We start from the raw sequence: 19,362 nt of genomic DNA on the forward strand, positions 1-19,362 counted from the left end.
TGCAAGTAGATAAATAGGTACCGCTCTGGCGGGAAGGTAAACGGCATTTCCATGCACTGCTCTGGTTCGCCAGAAGCAGCTTAGTCATGCTGGCCACATGACCCGGAAGCTGTACGCCGGCTCCCTCAGCCAATAAAGCAAGATGAGCGCCGCAACCCCAGAGTCAGCCACAACTGGACCTAATGGTCAGGGGTCCCTTTACCTTTTACCCCATTTTCTGGTTCTAAGTCTTGTATGGAATTTTAATGAAATACAAGCAACCAATCAAAAAAATAAACAGAACTCCCTCCTCCTCCTCCTTTCCTTCTTACCTTTTTGTCTTTAAGATAATACCCAATAGCATAGTTCCGGTCTCCCGTTTCTTTCTCCGATTGAAACCTATTAAGACACACACACACACACACTCCTTGATTTCTCTCTCCAGATGCTGGGTGCCCACCCTTCAAGAATTATCATTTACATAAAAATGAGAGTTCCCTGCTCTACGTGCCAATTTCAATCACATCCACACTTTTAAAATTAAAAAACCCAAAAAAACCCGGTACAGTGGTACCTCGAGTTACAATATGCTTCAGGTTACATACGCTTCAGGTTACAGAAATAGTGCTTCAGGTTAAGAACTTTACCTCAGGATGAGAACATAAATCGCGCAGCGGCAGCGGGAGGCCCTATTAGCTAAAGTGGTGCTTCAGGTTAAGAACAGTTTCAGGTTAAGAACGGACCTCCGGAACGAATTAAGTATGTAACCAGAGGTACCACTGTACTAGCAAAACAAGCGTTATTAGCATCTCTTGCAAAAGCAACGCAGGATGCCGTTGCCCCTCCTGCTGGTCTTACGTGGTATTGCTGAATCCCACATACTCGTTCCCGGCCATCTTCTTCAAATAATCCAACACCTACAATCAAAGCAAGAAGGTCTTTCAGATATGTTTGTGATCCAGACCACAGCCCCCATCTCTCTTTAGCTTCCTTTCCTTTTCCTGCTTATTGAAATTGTCAGTCAGTGAACAGTTCTTTTCCTTCAGTGTCCATTTTATGTTACACAATATACAAGTACAGTGGTACCTCGGGTTACATACGCTTCAGGTTACATACGCTTCAGGTTACATACGCTTCAGGTTACAGACTCTGTTAACCCAGAAATAGTGCTTCAGGTTAAGAACTTTGCTTCAGGATGAGAACAGAAATCGTGCTCTGGCGGCACGGCAGCAGCAGGAGGCCCCATTAGCTAAAGTGGTGCTTCAGGTTAAGAACAGTTTCAGGTTAAGTATGGACCTCCGGAATGAATTAAGTACTTAACTTGAGGTACCACTGTATTACATAATATACTAATAGGCACCCATTAGTAGTAGTATTATTTATTCAATTTATTTATTAATTGAATAGAAGTATTCAATTAATTGAGTAGCAGCAGCAGTAATAATAATAGGCAACGGTGATGATAGTCTACATGTATTAGCCTGTAGATAGGGAACTTTCCTATGGCAGAAGATGGACAGAGGGTTGCCATTGATAATAATAATAATAAGAAGAAATTAATTATACCCCGCCCATCCGGCTGGGTTTCCCTAGCCACTCTGGGCAGCTCCCAATAGAATACAGTCATACATCGTGATGAATACGCTTCAGGTTAAGCATTTTTAGGTTGCGCTCTGTGGCTATCCAGAAGTAACAGGACGTGTTACTTCTGGGTTTCGCCGCTCACGCATGCACAGACACTCAAAACGATGTCATGCGCATGCACGGAAACGGCGAAATGCGACCCACGCAGTCGGGTGTTACATTCGCTTCAGGATGCGAACGGGGCTCCAGAATGGATTCTGTTCGAATCCAGAGGTACCACTGCATAAAAAACACAATAAATACATCAAACATTAAAAACTTCCCTAAACAGGGTTGCCTTCAGATATCTTCTAAAAGTCAGATAGTTGTTTATTTCCTTGACATCTGATGGGAGGGCGTTTCACAGGGAGGGCGCCACTACCTAGAAGGCACTCTGGCTGGTTCCCTGTAGCTTGGCTTCTCGCAGTGAGGGAACCGCCAGAAGGCCCTCAGAGCTGGACTGATGGGGGTGGAGACTCTCCTCCAGGTATACTGGGCCGAGGTTGTTTAGAAACGACCTCCAACTGGACCTTTCAGAAATATTGCTGTCGTTCTGCAATTTAGCTGAGGACAAACAACATTTGAAAGTACATCTCTGTGGGCCCTGCAAGTTCCTCACCCTCCAGCACTAGCTTCCAAGGGATTCTGGAATCCCAGACCAAATCAGAACTCAGGATTGTTTTGCAAAAGAAATGACTTTGACTGTCCAGTGAATAGGTTTCCGCCATCCTGAGAAACCTGGGCCTTGAGAAACTGTAAAATGGAGATTTGAAATAAGTGGCAAAGGCCACACTCACGTAGTCAAACTTCTCAGCTTTCTTACAGCCCATCTAAAAGAAAACAAGAAAAGGAGTCAGTTGAGTTATGAAAAACGTTTGAGTTGCATTCAGCGAAGTCCTGCCCAGAGTAGACTCAGTGAAATTAATAGACCTAAGTTAGTCATGTCCATTAATTTCAAAGGATCGATTCTGAGTAGGACTAACATATATGACACAGCACCCACAACACCCCTCATGCTATGCCTCTGCTAACATTGGCTATGATTTTGTGTATCTTAGAGATACAGGTCAACCACAGAGACCCCAGATCATGTGTTCAAATTAGGGGCAATAATCTGGATTCAGATCTTGATGCCATGGGTCAGTCACCTAACCTGGGAGTCCTTCCACAACTGCTGTAGTCCAGACCCCAGGTGAGGTTTACACTTTACTTTACTGAGGAAGAAAGGCCACACTTGGTTCTCAGCGCCATTCTAAGTTACAGCGCATTGTTAACAACAACCGATAACTTGACTGAGGTACACCAGCATAATCTATAGTTTGAAAAAATGCTTGTCAGTTCACTCTGCATTTGAACACCTCTTGAAATATTGTAATTTTGCACAATCGTCCCTGAGACCAAGTAGCAGGTTTTGATCTTATGTTTGGATACAATCTGGGTGCCATTTTGAAACAAGATGTCCGACTGAACCTTTCAATAACTGCACTGATTTAAACCACCGATTTGAAAACTGCACCGAATTTTTGGCTTCTTAGAAGATCCAAGCGACACCAGATACAAAGCTACTAGTTCACTAGAATCCTGAGCTGTGAACTTCATTATTCTATGGCTCTGCGATTCTGCTTGCTGTTGGGTGGCAACAAAGGTGATCCTCATGCTGTTATTCCTGTTAGGTTTTGTCCATGACTTGAGAACTTCCAAGGACAAAAGTGGTTCTCAAGGCATGGACCACTTTCCTTTCCAGTTCGTATTCTTCAGGACAGGGTTTGGTTGTTCCACAGGTGTGCTCGCTCTACCCCCTTAATGTGATGTGCCCTCTTCTTTTTGTACTATCGAGTGCAGGGCAACCCAAGCCCACCTCTGGAACTGTGGCTACAGATGCCTTACCCTGATGAGAGAACTGATGACAATGGCCCCTGCATTCACCATAGGGTTGTGGGGGATGCCTGGACGCAAAAAGAAAAATGCAGGGTTATTCAAACTTCACCTTGCTTAAGTCCATCAAGACAAAACCTACAGCCGGCCCAAGAACATAATATTGTTTGCCTATCCAGTTATGTACCAAGGGTGTAGCATGAAGATGGTACAACATCTTACTGAAGCTAAGCCACCCAGAGTGTAGTGATCAGATGGTCTCATGGTATTCCCATCTGATCACTACACAGAGTAGCTGGGGAAACCCAGCCAGCTGGGCGGGGTATAAATAATAATTTATTATTATTATTCAGTAGATCTGAGACTGGTCAGTGCCTGGATGGGGAACCAACAGGGAGTTACATGTACAGGCTGGATGTCAGTGCAAGAAAATTAAATACAATCAAACCACAGTTGTCAAACGTAATCCACTCTGAAAGCCTGTTCGGCTTCCAAAATATTTGACAACTGAGCTGCAGCTTCTGATTGGCTGCAGGAGCTTCCTGCACTCAAGCAGAAGCTGTGTCAGATGTTCAGCTTCTGGAAAACATTCAAAAACTGGAACACTTACTTCTGGGTTTTCGATGTTCGGGAGCCGAAATGTTCCAAAATGGAGGCATTTGGAAACCAAGGTCTTACTGTATATAAATATATACAGCCGGCATCAATGATCATGGTGGAACATGACCATGGAACATTGCCCCTTATTATGCCTCAGCTTGTCCCCAAATTATGGGGGGTTTGTCTGACACAGGGACACACACACAGAGTGTTCTGGAATGACTGATGGTAACAATCTTGCATGTTCATGTTCCCATGCTATAGTGCTGGGAGCGAGCTAGCAGCAGATCACACGAAGCAAGTGGTGTTAACTCTTTATTAGAAAACAACAACAACAGTTAACTCTTTATTAGCAAAAACAAAACCTGCACAGACCTGGCTCATTCCTGGTGGTCTCGCTCCATGAAAACCCATTGCAGAGACTCAAAGTCTCTGCAGGGAAAACAGTCCCTGTTTTCATCAGAGAAATGTTGAAGAATATGGGAAGAGGGAAGAAAACACGCAACTCCAAAGCTTTGCTTGGGTTCACTTCAGCTCATTTGTATAGAGTCAAACCATGGTTTAGTGTTACGCGTGAGCATGGCTAGTGACTTGCCCAAGAGGACTTTGTAAGCTTTGTGGCTGGATCAGTGAGGATCCAAACCTTGGTATTTCACATAGAGACACACTGGCTGCTCTCCATCATTCCTCCATTCTTCGTCATTTGGAATTCTGCCCACCTTACCTTCCTCGTTGAGAGAAAGCTTGTCGTAACGCAGCCCGCTGGGCTCTTTGCCGACATACTGGTGCACTCGGTCAGTGCCCAGTTCACTGACGGCGACGGCGTATTTAAGGGGCTTGACACATGATTGCAGGCAGAATGGGGTCTTGGTGTGGCCCATGGAATACCTGGGAGGGACAGAGAGGGCGACTGAGGACAGAAGATGCCTCCTTACCCCTGCCACCTTCAGCTAGCCAATGATAAAATGGCAAGGGGACCAAATTATTATTTTTAATAATTAAGGGTGCTAGAAGCCAGAGTTACATAGGAATCTTCCTTCTACCAACTATTGGGTTCACCTAGTTCAGCGTTCTAGAAGAATTGATCAAAGAATTGATGCTTTTGAATTCTGGTGCTGGAGGAGACTCTTGAGAGTCCCATGGACTGCAAGAAGATCAAACACATCCATTCTTAAGGAAATTAGCCCTGAGTGCTCACTGGAAGGACAGATCATGAAGCTGAGGCTCCAATACTTTGGCCACCTCATGAGAAGAGAAGACTCCCTGGAAAGGACCCTGATGTTGGGAAAGATGGAGGGCACAAAGAGAAGGGAACAACAGAGGACGAGATGGCTGGACAGTGTTCTCGAAGCTACAAACATGAGTCTTACGAAACTGCAGGAGGCAGTGGAAGGCAGGAGTGCCTGGCGGGCTCTGGTCCATGGGGTCACAAAGAGTCGGACACGACTAAACGACTAAACAACAACAAGTTCAGCGTTATCTGTACTGACCGGAAGTGGCTTTCTAGGCATCCGGATGGGATTACTGTAACCCCTTACTCCAGCGGTGGGGGTCCTTTCTCAAACCAAGGGCCACATTCCCTTCTCAGCAAACTTCTGGGGCCCGCACACCAGTGATGTATGGGGCCAGAGGAAAAAGTTGGAGGAGTAATGAACACAATTGTTACCTTTGTGCAGTAGGCCAACTTCTACCCTGTTCTCTATCCAGGTAAGCAGGACTGGTTATCAGAGTTCAAGGACAAATTTTAGCCAAGCAAAAACACTTAAGGAGGGTGCGGAGCAGGGTTGGTAGAAATGTGATTTTGGGAGGGGTTCAGGTGCCGAGTTCAGAGGCTGGGGCTCTTAAAAACCAGAACACTATGTTAGGTGAAGAGACTTATTTATCTTCAACTATGTTAGGTGAAGAGATTTATTTTAGAGCACTTTGCTTGCTCACAGTTACATACAGACTGGTAGCTCTTCCTTCCAGAATTCCCTGCCAGTCCTGGGGCAGACGAGTCTATGCTTAGCCCAGAACATTCCGGCATCCTAGTCTGCATCCAGAAATAGATCTGCCATGGGAATTACACTGAGGACCAGACAGAGAAAACTGGAGGGCCACAAATGGTCCCAGATCCCAAGGTTCCCCATCTCTGCCTTACCCTACGGGGGTCCGCAGGCAAATCTGACGACAGAAGGCACCACCTTTCCCTGCCTCCTTAATACAGTGGTACCTTGGGTTACAGATGCTTCAGGTTACAGACTCTGCTAACCCAGAAATAGTACCTCGGGTTAAGAACTTTGCTTCAGGATGAGAACAGAAATCGTGCTCTGGCGGTGCGGCAGCAGCAGGAGGCCCCATTAGCTAAAGTGGTGCTTCAGGTTAAGAACAATTTCAGGTTAAGAACGGACCTCCGGAACGAATTAAGTACTTAACCCGAGGTACCTCTGTATGCACCTCTGCTGAGGAGGAATGGTGGGAGCCTCCCCCACCCCCTGCTCAGGATCTTCCCAGGAACAGTGGGACAGTAGATTTGGAACAGTGGTTTGCAGAGAGACATAGTTCAGGAGACCGAAGTTGGGAAGAACTGGGTGGTGAACAGCTAGGAAAAGAAGAACCGGGGGGGGGGGGGGAGAGAGAGAGAGAGTTAAAAGACTCGCTCTTGCTGGAAAGCATCCATCCGCTCAGCCCAAGGTCAAAGAGAGCAGATAAGGTGGCTGTTCAGAAAGTACAATGGTTGCGAGATCAGATTGCAAGATGCAGAAATGACGGTAGTGAAGTGGGTGACTAGGGGGGAAGTGGGTGAAACCCTTAAGTGGGAGCACCTTCATTCCTAGAAATGGATTCTTTGTTCTCTCGCTATTAAAATCTCTAACTGGTAAGAGACTCCTTTCGCTTTGTTCTGCTTATCTACTGTCAAAAGGGGCGGGGGGGGGGAGGAAGCCAAGTCCCTGAAACCTGACAGCACCAAGCAATGTTCAGCAGGAGAGTTGTTTCCTATCTCTTTGTGTTCAATCCCATATTTAAGGTTCAGGTCCCTTTCACTCACCGTTGACCATCCACGGTGCAAAGAGACACGCCCCAGAGCTCTGGATTGCACTTTGCTAGCTGTGGGATGTAGTTGGCCACCTAGAAAAGGGAATGAGAAATCAGCCCCAAATTAAGCAATGGGGATGGGTGTGTGTGAAGGATAGTTATCCTCATCTCAGCTATCTGCCCACCTAATGGAGGACAGCACAGGCAGCTTCCAGTGCTGTCACTCCACTGATGGAAATCAGTAGACTGAAGAGGAAGGCTAGGTAAAGGTAAAGGGACCCCTGACCACTAGGTCCAGTCGTGACCGACTCAGGGGTTGCGGCGCTCATCTCGCTTTATTGGCTGAGGGAGCCGGCGTACAGCTTCCGGGTCATGTGGCCAGCATGACTAAGCCATACATTTTCAACCTTGGGTTCTGGTCTTTTTAAAGCAGTCACAGTGCCCATTAAACACACACACACACACACACACACACACACACACACACACACCAGCTTCCAACAGTTCCTTCTCTGACAGCTGCACACTTTTAATCCTCTCATTTGGTGGCTACGTTCAAAACTTACAGAACTGTTTCTTGCAGCCACTGAAAAATTTCTGGTAGCTATTAACTTAAAGGTAAAGGTAAAGGGACCCCTGACCATTAGGTCCAGTAATGACCGACTCTGGGGTTGCGGCGCTCATCTCGCTTTATTGGCTGAGGGAGCTGGCATACATGTGGCCTCCGGGTCATGTGGCCAGCAAAGCCGCTTCTGGCGAACCAGAGCAGCGCACGGAAATGCCGTTTACCTTCCCGCCAGAGCGGTATCTATTTATCTACTTGCACTTTGACGTGCTTTCAAACTGCCAGGTTGGCAGGAGCAGGGACTGAGCAACAAGCAACGGGAGCTCACCCCGTCACGGGGATTCGAACCGCCAACCTTCTGATCGTCAAGTCCTAGGCTCTGTGGTTTAACCCACAGCGCCACCTGCGTCCAGCTATTAACTTACCAGTCAGCAAAACCCATTATCTTCAGAACCCGAACTATCTATTGGTGGAAAGGGATGCTTTCTGATGGATGTCAATATAAACTTCAGGGAGGTGATTATTGTTGGGGAGGGGTAAACTCTCCCTTTTCAGCATAGATAATTTATTGCACCCTAGCATCCCAGAGTTGGAAGGGACCTTAAAAGTCAGCCTTGATTGATGCCCAACAGAATGACAGGTGGAAGATGATAGAGAAATTGAGGTTGCAATCTTATATTCCAGAGATGGGGAATCTGTGGCCCTCCAGATATTGTCGGACTGCGGATCCCTTCAGCCCCAGACAGAATAGCCAACAATTGGGGACAGTGGCTCCCCATGCCGGCTATGCATGCTTACCAGGGAACTCAAAGTGACTCACTTCTAAGGAGGTACAGTCATACCTCGGGTTACAGACACTTCAGGTTGCATTTTTTTGGGGTTATGGACCAGCCGAAACCCAGAAGAAGAAGAGTTTGGATTTGATATTCCACTTTATCACTCCCCTAAGGAGTCTCAAAGCGGCTCACAATCTCCTTTCCCTTCCTCCCCCACAACAAACACTCTGTGAGGTGAGTGGGGCTGAGAGACTTCAGAGAAGTGTGACTGGCCCAAGGTCACCCAGCAGCTGCATGTGGAGGAGTGGGGAAGTGAACCCAGTTCACCAGATTACGAGTCCACTGCTCTTAACCACTACACCACCGGAACGCGTTACTTCCAGGTTTCGGTGGACATGCATGCACAGAAGCGCTAAATCACACTTTGCGCATGCGCAGAAGCAACAAATCGCAACCCGCATGTGCACAGATGTGCCGCTGCGGGTTGCGAACACTGTGGGTTGTGGACGTGCATCCCACACGGATCACGTTTGCAACCCGAGCGCCCACTGTATATATAGGTTTGCACTGTGATTTGCTTGTATTTAGCCTCTGCCCTCATGCACTACTTGATTTTTCTACCTTGCCCTCCTGGAGTCCTTTGGCGCTTTCAAAAATTTGCTCCACGTGAGACGTGAACCCCTGGAAGTCGGGGATGACAAACTTCTTCCGGAAGGCCTGGGTCAGCAGTACAATGTTGCTGCTCACACACCTGAGGACCGAAAAAACAGGTGGGGAGTTGAATTGGGAGCGGCTGAGTAATGTGCCATAAGACATTAGAGGACATGGGAATTGGGATGTTTGCTTGTAATTGAATCAACACTGCCCACCTTAACTGTCTTCTTGCCTGGATGGCAGCGGAACTAACTAGGTCAGCCTAGCAAAGGTATTCCTAGCTTCCCTGTCTGCACCTAAGGATTCCCTACCTTCGGAAAAGTTCCCGGTTCAGCATCCCGCCAGCGCTGGGTTCCTGCGCTGCCTTTTGCAGACGATTCATGCAGTCTCGAAGGCGTGGATCCGAGGTCCAAAGGCCAGTGCCTTGCAAGGCCTGAATTGAGAAGAGCACATGAAGGCGCCATCTTGACTGGCAGGTGAAGATGACAGAACACTTGGAACTTGAGAAAATGACTGGGAGAATAAGAGGAAACTCAAACCAGAAAGTGTGTAAGGAATGGATAACATGTAAAGAATATCTAAAACAATATTGTGAAAATGAAAATCTCCTGACAGGTCTAGACTGAACCTTGAATATTAAGGGAAACTATAAATGTAGAAAATTTTCTGGATATGTAAAAGATATAACAGGAAATGCGTAAAGGTTAAAAATACGTAGAAAGCACAATGAGGTGAATCGGAAGTCAAAAGTGTGTGTGATGTTAGATGATGTGTTGTTAGTTGATGTTTAGTTGTCATTGAGGTATTGTCTTTGTCTGTGTTGTTATAAGTAAATTGTTTTGCAATAGTTTTTTTTAAAAAATGAAGGCGCCCTCTGCCAACAACACAGATGAACACATAGCAAGAAGAGGGGATGAGAACGGGATAGAGTATTTTTATTTATTTGTTTATTTGATTCCATTTTCGAATTGCTTCCTATAAAGTATCCTGAAGTGATTGCACAGTAAAATAATAATAATAATTCAGCAATGGAAACAATGGAAAACAATACCATATATAAAAACAACAGTATATATACAAACAATTAAAAACCATTTCATGTGCAAACAAAATTTCAAATGCAATATGGACCGGAATAAACATCTCACATCTCCTGCTGTGCATACCACCAATATCTATAATATCTGCTCTTGCAGAGGGATAAAAACCCCTCTTTTTATCCATTCCCATTTATTTTATTTTCTCAGCTGAGCTATTGGAAAAATGTACAAAGAAACCATTGACACGATCCACCATAACTAGCCTTTTAAAATCATGTGCTTTGTATTATATCCACCTGCGATCCGGTCTTCCTTCGTTAAGTTTGGTTTAGGTATAAAAATGACAAAATGTTTTGAAACTTTGTTACAGAAAACTAATAAAAATCCGGTGAAAGGGGGGGGGGGGAAGGTATCTGCTCTTGCAGTAAAGAAAATGAGACCAGCCTCCTGCTTCTACGGATTTTTTAATGGGTGCAGATGTGTAAAGCTCTGCTCACTATTTCGACAGAGGTTCTAGATGCCCGATTCCTCATGTGGTTGTAGCAAGTGGTAGAGCATCTGCTTGCAGTGCACAAGATCCTAGATTCACTCTCAGCATCTCCAGGCAGGCCTGGGAATATGCCCCCCCCAAGTCCCACCTTTCCCACCCGCCCTTTAGGACAGCTGGAAGCATCTTACACTGGTGAATTTATGAACGGAGATACATTCCTGGCCTTCAGCTACTGTGTAGAAAAGGAGGTCACTAAGGCGAGGCAGCATCCCATTCTCTGACACATCCCTGCGGAGAGACAAGAGGCCACAACAGAGAACAGGTCGTGTTTCACCCCTACACAACGTTCATTTATTTATTTAAAGCAGTGTTTCCTAAACTTGGGTCTCCAGCTGTTTTGGGACTACAACTCCCATCATCCCTAGCTAGCAGGACCACTGGTCAGGGATGGTGGGAATTGTAGTCCACAAACAGCTGGAGACCCAAGTTTAGGAAACACTGATGTAAAGCATTCATGTTGCACATTTCAGGTATGGGCAACCTCTCAGGTAAGTGTACAGTTAAAAAACAAGCAGTGGTAGCAGCAGCCTGAGAATGGAACTCACAGAGAGGCAAAGGAATAGAGCAAAGGAACATATCCCTCCTGGCAAGGGTTGGTTATAGATTTCTAAAAATAAATACCGGTGATTTGAGAGCAAGACTTTTTAAAGCAGTGGTAGGGAACCTCCAGTTGTCATCAAACTCTAAATCTCATCACCCACACTGACAATCCAGAATGAAGCTAGAAGGGTGACTGGGAGCAGCCGCCGGGACCATATAACAGCGGTCCTAAAAGATCTACATCAGCTCTCAGTAATTTTCCAAGCACAATTCAAAGTGCTGGTGCTGACCTTTAAAGCCCTAAATGGTCTTGACCCTGTATACCTGAAGGAGATTCTCCACCCCCATTGTCCAGCCCTGACTTCGAGGTCCAGTTCCAAGGGCCTTCTGGCGGTTCCCTCTCTGCTGAGGAGTGAAATTATAGGGAACCAGACAGAAGGCCTTCTTGGTAGTTGTACCCACCCTGTGGAATGCCCTCCCGGCAGATGTCAAAGAAATAAGCAACTGTACAACTTTCTGAAAACATCTGAAGGCAGCCCAGTATCGGAAAATTTTCAATGTTACGTTTTGTTGGAAGCTGCACATTTCCTCCACCTGAACTAAAAATGTGGCTTGGGACAGGTTAACCCAGTTTTTGCTAATCTGGTGCTCTCCAGATATTTTGAACTACAATCCCATCTTAGCTCTAGTGGGCTCCTTTAAAAGACTGTAGGAGTTCCTCCACTAGAGTGATACAGGGAAAGTGCTCAGATTCTGGACAAATAATTTAAACCCCCCAAAACAAATCACTTGTAGAGGTTTTCATAATCACATAGACACTGGCAGTGGGGGCTATGCCACTACCACAATGCCCCTGTCTTCTATTTCCTGTGTTTTCTTCCATGTTGAATGCAATTCTACTCTTTTATGAGTATGCTTCAAACGGCAGCCAGCATTTCTGCAGGGAGCAAATACTTTTAGCACTTTAGGTGTTTCATGCTGGGCGGAAATAATTGGCATCAAAAATAAGAGAGCACGGAAATGACAAAAGCCGTATGTCTGGAAGTCTGACAACCTGGCTTCTTTTCTCTGCCTCTGGACGGGGGGACGTGTCCCTTCAGTGTGCAAGGCTTGGCAGCGCATGAAGCCCTAAGTGCGTCACAATTCCAGAATCGCATCGATCGTGACACCCCGGGTTTTCTATTTTCCCCACACCACCTTAAGTTTAACAGCTCTCCTAAGAATGGCAGCATTTGTCAGCTGGTCATTCTGCAAAGAAACATACAAGCAAAGTGGGGCTGGATAATTTCTGCTAGGATATCAGCTGGGCTAGGTACCAGAGTGCGGAAAGTTCGCTGGCGCCAAACAAAAGGTTGCATTGTAGAGGAGTCAATTCATTAATGAGGGGTGGTGAACTTGCACGACCTCCAGATGTTGTTGAACTACAACTCCCAACATCTCTGGCCATGCCGGTTGGGGCTGATGAGACGTGGAAGTCACAGAATCATAGAGCTGAAGAGTTGGAAGGGACCCTGACGGTCATCTAGTCCAACCGGCTACAGTGCAGGAATCTCAACACATGGTTTCCCCATCCAATTTGGAACCATACCGGACCCTTCTTAGCTTTGCAAATGTGCTAGCCGTTTTATTGCTGCACCATTACTCTCCATGCCCAGTCCATCAACATCTGGAGGACACCAGAGTCCCCTAATTCAATCCTGCACCCAGTTCCTGCTTAACAAAATCTACACAGTTCCTGGATGGGCAAAACAAAATACCCCCCCCCCCACAGACTTTGACATCACCTATGCACACACCCCTCCACCACAGCGATACGACACATGGCGCATGCATTCCCTTACTGGTCGGTCAGCTGCTGGTGTTGCTGGTGACGCCCGTTCACCATCGCTGCCTCTCTGCCTTGAGCCGAGGCCGAGCAGCCGGCTCTGCCAATGCCCAAGGGAGGGCAGCGTCCCGTCCCTCTTTTCCATCGGATCACAGGAGGCTGCAGCACTCCTGGAAAGATCCTGATGGAGCGCATGGCGGCAGCAAGAAGTCGCAGGGGCTTGATAGCGTCTGAAGCTACGAGGAAGCGGCAGCAAGAGGATCCAGGATTGGTGCTGGGGGGGGCAAGGGGGAGTGACAAGGAGCTCGCCTTCTGGCCCTTTAAAAGGGAAAGCATCAAGCAGGGGGCGGGGGAAGGAGAGGGATGGGCAGCGGCTCCAGCCTATCAGCGACAAATAAATAAACGCAACGCGCCAATGAGGGAGGGAAGATCTTTGTGCGCTTTCCCAGACTCCAGGTGAGTCATAGCGCGATGCTCACAGGTTGTTAGAGATGCAGCTCCCACCCCGCAGCCTTTAGGCACCGAGTGAATAGGAAGCAAGCAGCACCGCCGACCCTGGACTGTGAAAGTGACTGACATCGGCTGGCATCATCACCAACTCTTTTTCAGAAGCATCATGGGTTTTCGTTTTAGTTTAATAATCGAGGCTTGGATCACGGTTTGCTCACGCCGCTTGTGTGTGCAAGGCGCATATAATCATAATATCATGTACCATATCAGGCACGTCCATCTCCCAAGAGACTGTGATCTACCTACAGTGTAAAAATACTGGCTGTGTGGAAGAAATTTAAAGACTATCTGAATAAATACTGTAATATTAAAGATATGTAGTCACTTGGAAGAATTAATTAGGCCTAGGATTACATTGGGATTAAACATATAAATAAGAAAATGCACGATAAGGAAAGTTAGGAAATATGATTATGACTGTGATATGGTTTTATGAAATAATGATATTGGAAACTGCTATATATAATTATGTATGGAAAATAATAAATATTATTGTGAAAAAAGTAATACTGGTCTACCCATTGTCATTGTCAGGAGTCGCTGAGCTTTTTTTAGAGGAGGGTTGGCAAAATTTGTCAAGTTTTTTTGGGGGGGGAGGGAGGGTTGGCAAAAGGAACACTAAGGCGATCCCGATCGACCTGGGACACATCCACGATCGACCAGTAGATCGTGATCAACCTGTTGGACATGCCTGATATGTATCATAAATATAATATATCCTATATCATATAATATAGAACAACTTTCTTTGTGGGATGTTATGTACTGAGTTGAATAGGATCCAAACTGCGGCAGTCTGATTGGTCCTAGAACAATAGGATCCAAAAGGCAGCAGTCTGATTGGTCCTAGAACAATAGGATCCAAAAGGCAGCAGTCTGATTGGTCCTAGAACAATAGGATTCAGAATGCAGCAGTCTGATTGGTCCTAGAACAATGCAGCAGTATGATTGGTTGGCAGGAACCACCCAATCATGCTCCAGATAGAAGTGAATCCACAACCTGATTGGCTTACAGTAGAATTCCGGAATTACCCAATCATGTGCAGCCCATTGTGTAAATAATGTATATAAAGCAGATACTTTGAGGGGACTTCCATTCATTCCTCCTCACCACTATGAGCTGAATAAAGAGTATGAAATCACTTTGCGACTCTGAGTATATTCCATGGGATTTCTGGCTTCCACAGTCACAATTTAGCATGTGCTAAATTCTTCTAAGGAGAGATAATTTCGTCCAGGTATGGAGTTTAGGTTCTCCGGTTTAGGGAACGTTGGAGAAGCATGCGCTCTCAGTTGTTGTACTGGGCTAAGGCCCGGTATTTCTCTGCCACTTTCCAGCAAAGTATGTGTTAACGATTTCCTAGAAACTAAAACCATTTCTCTCTTTATTTTGGAAGAGAAAGGAGGCCAGCACAAAGGGGAAGGAAATAATTGTTTCCAATTTCCTATCATTTAGCAGAGGAGCCAGACTGGGCTTGCACCGTGGCTGGCTTTCTTTCTTAGGTCTGTGTTATAAGCACACTGGATTTTTAGCACGTACACTTGAAAACCATGGTCTGCAAGCCAGACAAACCTGCATTTTTGAAAAATGCATATATAGGTAGAAAAGTCGTGTATATCCACAAGTATGTGTTTGTGTGCAGGCAAGAAACATTGGGGTGCAGTTTCTCCTTTAAAAACACGTCTTTTAAAAAAGCACATGACTGTTGGTTCTAGTGGAAATCTCTTTACTGTGCTTGAACTGAAAAGGATTTGTGGATTTAAGATTGTGGATCCCAACTTAAATTGGTTTAGAGGGCCTGTTTAGAGAACGTGCTTCAGCTGATTTACCTGGCCGACAATGAAGCCCAAAGAGAATTGTTGTTTGGGGAGGCTCTCTAAAGACTACTGTGTAAGGAAACAATCACGCTTTGTAACTGCCATTCAGAAATTCAGGCTACTTACCTGAGTGTAATCCCTGCTGAACTCAATGGGGCTTGTTTTAGGTTAGCCCTGTCACCATGTTCCTGTTGGCATTCAGAAGGAACCAATGCATTTCAATAGTAAAAAGGTACGGTAAAAAGGACCCCTGGAAGGTTAAGTCCAGTCAAAGGCGGCTATGGGGTTGCGGCGTTCATCTCGCTTTCAGGCTGAGGGAGCCGGCGTTTGTCCACAGACAGCTTTCTGGGTCATGTGGCCAGCAGGACTAAACCACTTCTGGCGCAACGGAATACTGTGATGGAAACCAGAATGCACTGAAACACCATTTACTTTCCCGCCACAGCAGTACCTATTGATCTACTTGCACTGGTGTGCTTTCAAACTGCTAGGTTGGTAGGAGCTGGGACAGAGCAACGGGAGCTCACCCCGTCACGGGGATTCGAACCACCAACCTTCCGATCGGCAAGCCCAAGAGGCTCGGTGGCTTAGACCACAGTGCCACCCGTGTCCCTATATTTCAATAGTAGTAATCTTTCAGTATATACAGATATGCTCCTAAAGGTTGAAGAGAAGGCCTATATATATAAATAAAGTTGCTAACAAGCACAATATGAGAGGATTACCCACATAGATTTGCCACCCCTAATTTGGGTAACAATTTCCAACTCAGTGTTGTGCAATTTAGTTGACATGCAAGAGACGAGGCATCTAGGACCAAACTCCCTTAGCACACAGCAAAGAAAAGAAAAATTCAAAAACACCATCCTGAATGCTGTTCCCACTTTACAGATTAGGAAGTGGGGGGCAGCAGGGACAGAATATTTACTTACTGTCATTACAATTGGTGTTATTATGCAGGGGTTTATATGTGCTGGAACGGGAGTCCAGTCTCCAAGCTTATGCTTATCTACTCAAATGGGAGATTTCTCGAAGACTGGCTTTATCCTAACTTTTCCTAACTTCCTTCCATCCCACGAAGACTGCAGTTCTATCTACACACACAGTCCAGTCCTGTGCAGGGTTTAATGCCATTTAAATCAATGGGTTTAGGAGCAGCTAACTTTGCATAGGATTGGGCTGTTCATTCAAATTCAGCCCTGTTTAGCTTATTAGGGGTTGCTTCTGAATAAACATCCATAGGCTGCAAGAGAGAGTTCTGATCTAGGTGCTGGAAACACCTCTTCCATCCCTTCTTCTTGACTAGTTCAAAGCTGTTGTATTATATATATTTTGTGCAGCACAAAAGTACAGGTAATTTGGTCCTGGAGCTATGCTTAGACAACCCTCTAGGTGGCAGTAGTTTTCCTGCTTACCCATAGTGTCAACATTTTTGCAGGCCTTTGATAAAGAGAATTCTCTGGTGAATATTCATTTTGGACAATAGTTCATGCAGGAGTTCATAATTCTAAAGACAGAATGGAATTTAATAATGTTTTGTAGACACTTGTAATATTTTGCAGACATTCCCTTATGTCTTAAGAGTCTCATGAGAACTAGAAACTGAATCAATCAATCAATGGTCCTTGGTTTCAATAAATTTTGAACTTGATTTGATCGTTGTATTTATATCTCACCTTTTCCTCAGAGGATCTCATAGCTGTCCCCGCTCCTCATTTAATCCTCACAATAACCCTGTGAGGTAAGTTAGGCCAAGAGACAGTGATTGTCCCAAGGTCTCCCAAGTGAGCTTCATTCAAACTCTGAAATAATGTGCTTCCAAAATACTGAAGACCTATTGAATACAGTGGTACTCAGGATCAGGTCTGGCTATGTTTCAGAGCCACTCTGGGATCAGTTACCTGACCTCTGCCCATGGATCCCTCTCAGATAGGTGCTTTAAAAAAATTTAAGAGTTGGAAACTCTGCTTCTAGGATCTAAGTCATGCAAAAGCACTCAAGCATTTGGGCTGGCATTAATTAAAAATTTTTGAACACGTCTTACATTTAATTTTAAAAATAATTTAAATGTTTAAACGCATTAGGCTACCAGAACATCTGAGGCCATTGCACGCAGAAAGTCCCATGCTTAGTCTCCTGTTGTTGTTGTTTAGTCGTTTAGTCGTGTCCGACTCTTTGTGACCCCCTGGACCAGAGCACGCCGGGCACTCCTGTCTTCCACTGCCTCCCGCAGTTTGGTCAGACTCATGTTTGTAGCTTCGAGAACACTGTCCAACCATCTCGTCCTCTGTGGTCCCCTTCTCCTTGTGCCCTCCATCTTTCCCAACATCAGGGTCTTTTCCAGGGAGTCTTCTCTTCTCATGAGGTGGCCAAAGTATTGGAGCCTCAGCTTCACGATCTGTCCTTCCAGTGAGCACTCAGGGCTGATTTCCTTAAGAATGGATAGGTTTGATCTGCTTGCAGTCCATGGGACTCTCAAGAGTCTCCTCCAGCTCCATAATTCAAAAGCATCAATTCTTCGGCGATCAGCCTTCTTTCTGGTCCAGCTCTCACTTCCATACATCACTACTGGGAAAACCGTAGCTTTAACTATACGGACCTTTGTTGGCAAGGTGATGTCTCTGCTTTTTAAGATGCTGTCTAGGTTTGTCATTGCTTTTCTCCCAAGAAGCAGGCGTCTTTTAATTTCGTGACTGCTGTCACCATCTGCATTGATCTTGGAGCCCAAGGAAGTAAAATCTCTCACTGCCTCCATTTCTTCCCCTTCTATTTGCCAGGAGGTGATGGGACCAGTGGTCTCCTGAACCTCCTGTTAAAAAGGTGATCAGGTAAGACATGATGTGAAACACCTGTGCCTGACTCGCTGAAGAGTTTCTGCCAGTCCGAGCATGCACTATTGGGCTGGATGGATGGACTTTTAGACTTGGCATCCTGTGAGTTATGACGCCATGTGTCCTTAAATCCCTGCACCAGGAAATAACCTAGCTAAAAGGCCTCCACCCTTGAGGCCCTGAGAAAAGTTCCCTCTCCAGATCGCAGGCCACCAAGGGTCTTTGTGTTATATATATATATAGAGAGAGAGAGAGCAAGGAATTTTCTCAGTGCCTCTCACAATGGAAGCATCCTTGCCCAGGGTCCTGTTGCGTTCGCTCTAAGCCAGGCTCCGTCCCTGGAGGAAATGAGAGACTGCTCTTCTTCCATCTGGCTTGACTGCCTCTCCCATTTGCAGAGCTACAGAAGGGAGAGGCCAAGGCTCTCCCCGAGGCACTTTAATGTGAATACTCAGCACAGCGTGTTTCCTAACCTCAGCAAGTCAGTTTCGCCGGCGCACACCCTAGTGGTTCCTTTGCCTGACATGGTACATGCGGAAGGTACGTTGTGCACAGCCTTCAACATTTCTCCAGTGCAAATAGGGACACCCTATAACACCCCCTCCAACATTTATCCGATGAAAATAGGGACGTCCCAGTGCTATTTTTCTAGAAAAAGAGGTGCCGGAGATCACCAGGAACACCTCCCTCGTTCTCTTAGAATGGCAATGGCGCCCACCGGAGAGTTCCGGAGAGTTCCGGCTGAAAAAAGCCCTGGGGAACGTCTTATTCCATACCCTCCAACATTTCTCCGATGAAAATAGGGGCATCCTGTCATACCCTCCAACATTTTTCTGAGGGAAATAGGGATGTTCTAAGGAAAAGCGGGACATTCTGGGATCAGATCAGGAACCGGGATGGCTTCTTTTAATCTGGGACTGTCCCTGGAGAATAGGGAGACTTGGGAAGGTTTGCATATGTGGGAAAGAATAGTCCTGAAAGGATTTTATTATTACGGTATTATTATTAATTGTTTAAGCACTAGTGGTTGTTGGGGGGGGGCAGAGGGTGGGATGGGTGGAAAGACCATTGCCAAAGACTGGAGCAATGGCCAGGTGCTGTTTATTGAAATCTGTCCCTCTCCCTAAACCAAACATGGCCTCCAGGCCCTGAGGAAAACAA

The 19,362-nt window shown here is 45.9% G+C and overlaps 1 protein-coding gene across 9 annotated transcripts in view; it reads right to left on the bottom strand.

The window, feature by feature from the left end:
• GLS2 (glutaminase 2) overlaps positions 1-19,088 on the bottom strand; it is a gene marked incomplete at its 5' end in the record, with an annotated part of 32,391 nt that extends 13,303 nt beyond the window's left edge. For 3 of the 9 annotated variants that reach the window (XM_083599246.1, XM_083599245.1, XM_083599244.1), the window contains 10 exons: positions 312-378; positions 838-896; positions 2,400-2,432; positions 3,490-3,548; positions 4,802-4,965; positions 7,106-7,185; positions 9,055-9,184; positions 9,399-9,520; positions 10,806-10,905; positions 13,059-13,378. In XM_083599246.1, the coding sequence (XP_083455372.1) occupies positions 312-378; positions 838-896; positions 2,400-2,432; positions 3,490-3,548; positions 4,802-4,965; positions 7,106-7,185; positions 9,055-9,184; positions 9,399-9,520; positions 10,806-10,905; positions 13,059-13,378 (1,134 nt within the window). The other 6 variants (XM_083599247.1, XM_083599248.1, XM_083599252.1 and 3 more) reach the window with 6 other exon arrangements.
• Between the last annotated feature and the right edge of the window lie 274 nt (positions 19,089-19,362).

The sequence above is a fragment of the Podarcis filfolensis genome (assembly GCF_964270895.1).
Source record: "Podarcis filfolensis genome assembly, chromosome: 2".
Taxonomy (NCBI): domain Eukaryota; kingdom Metazoa; phylum Chordata; class Lepidosauria; order Squamata; family Lacertidae; genus Podarcis; species Podarcis filfolensis.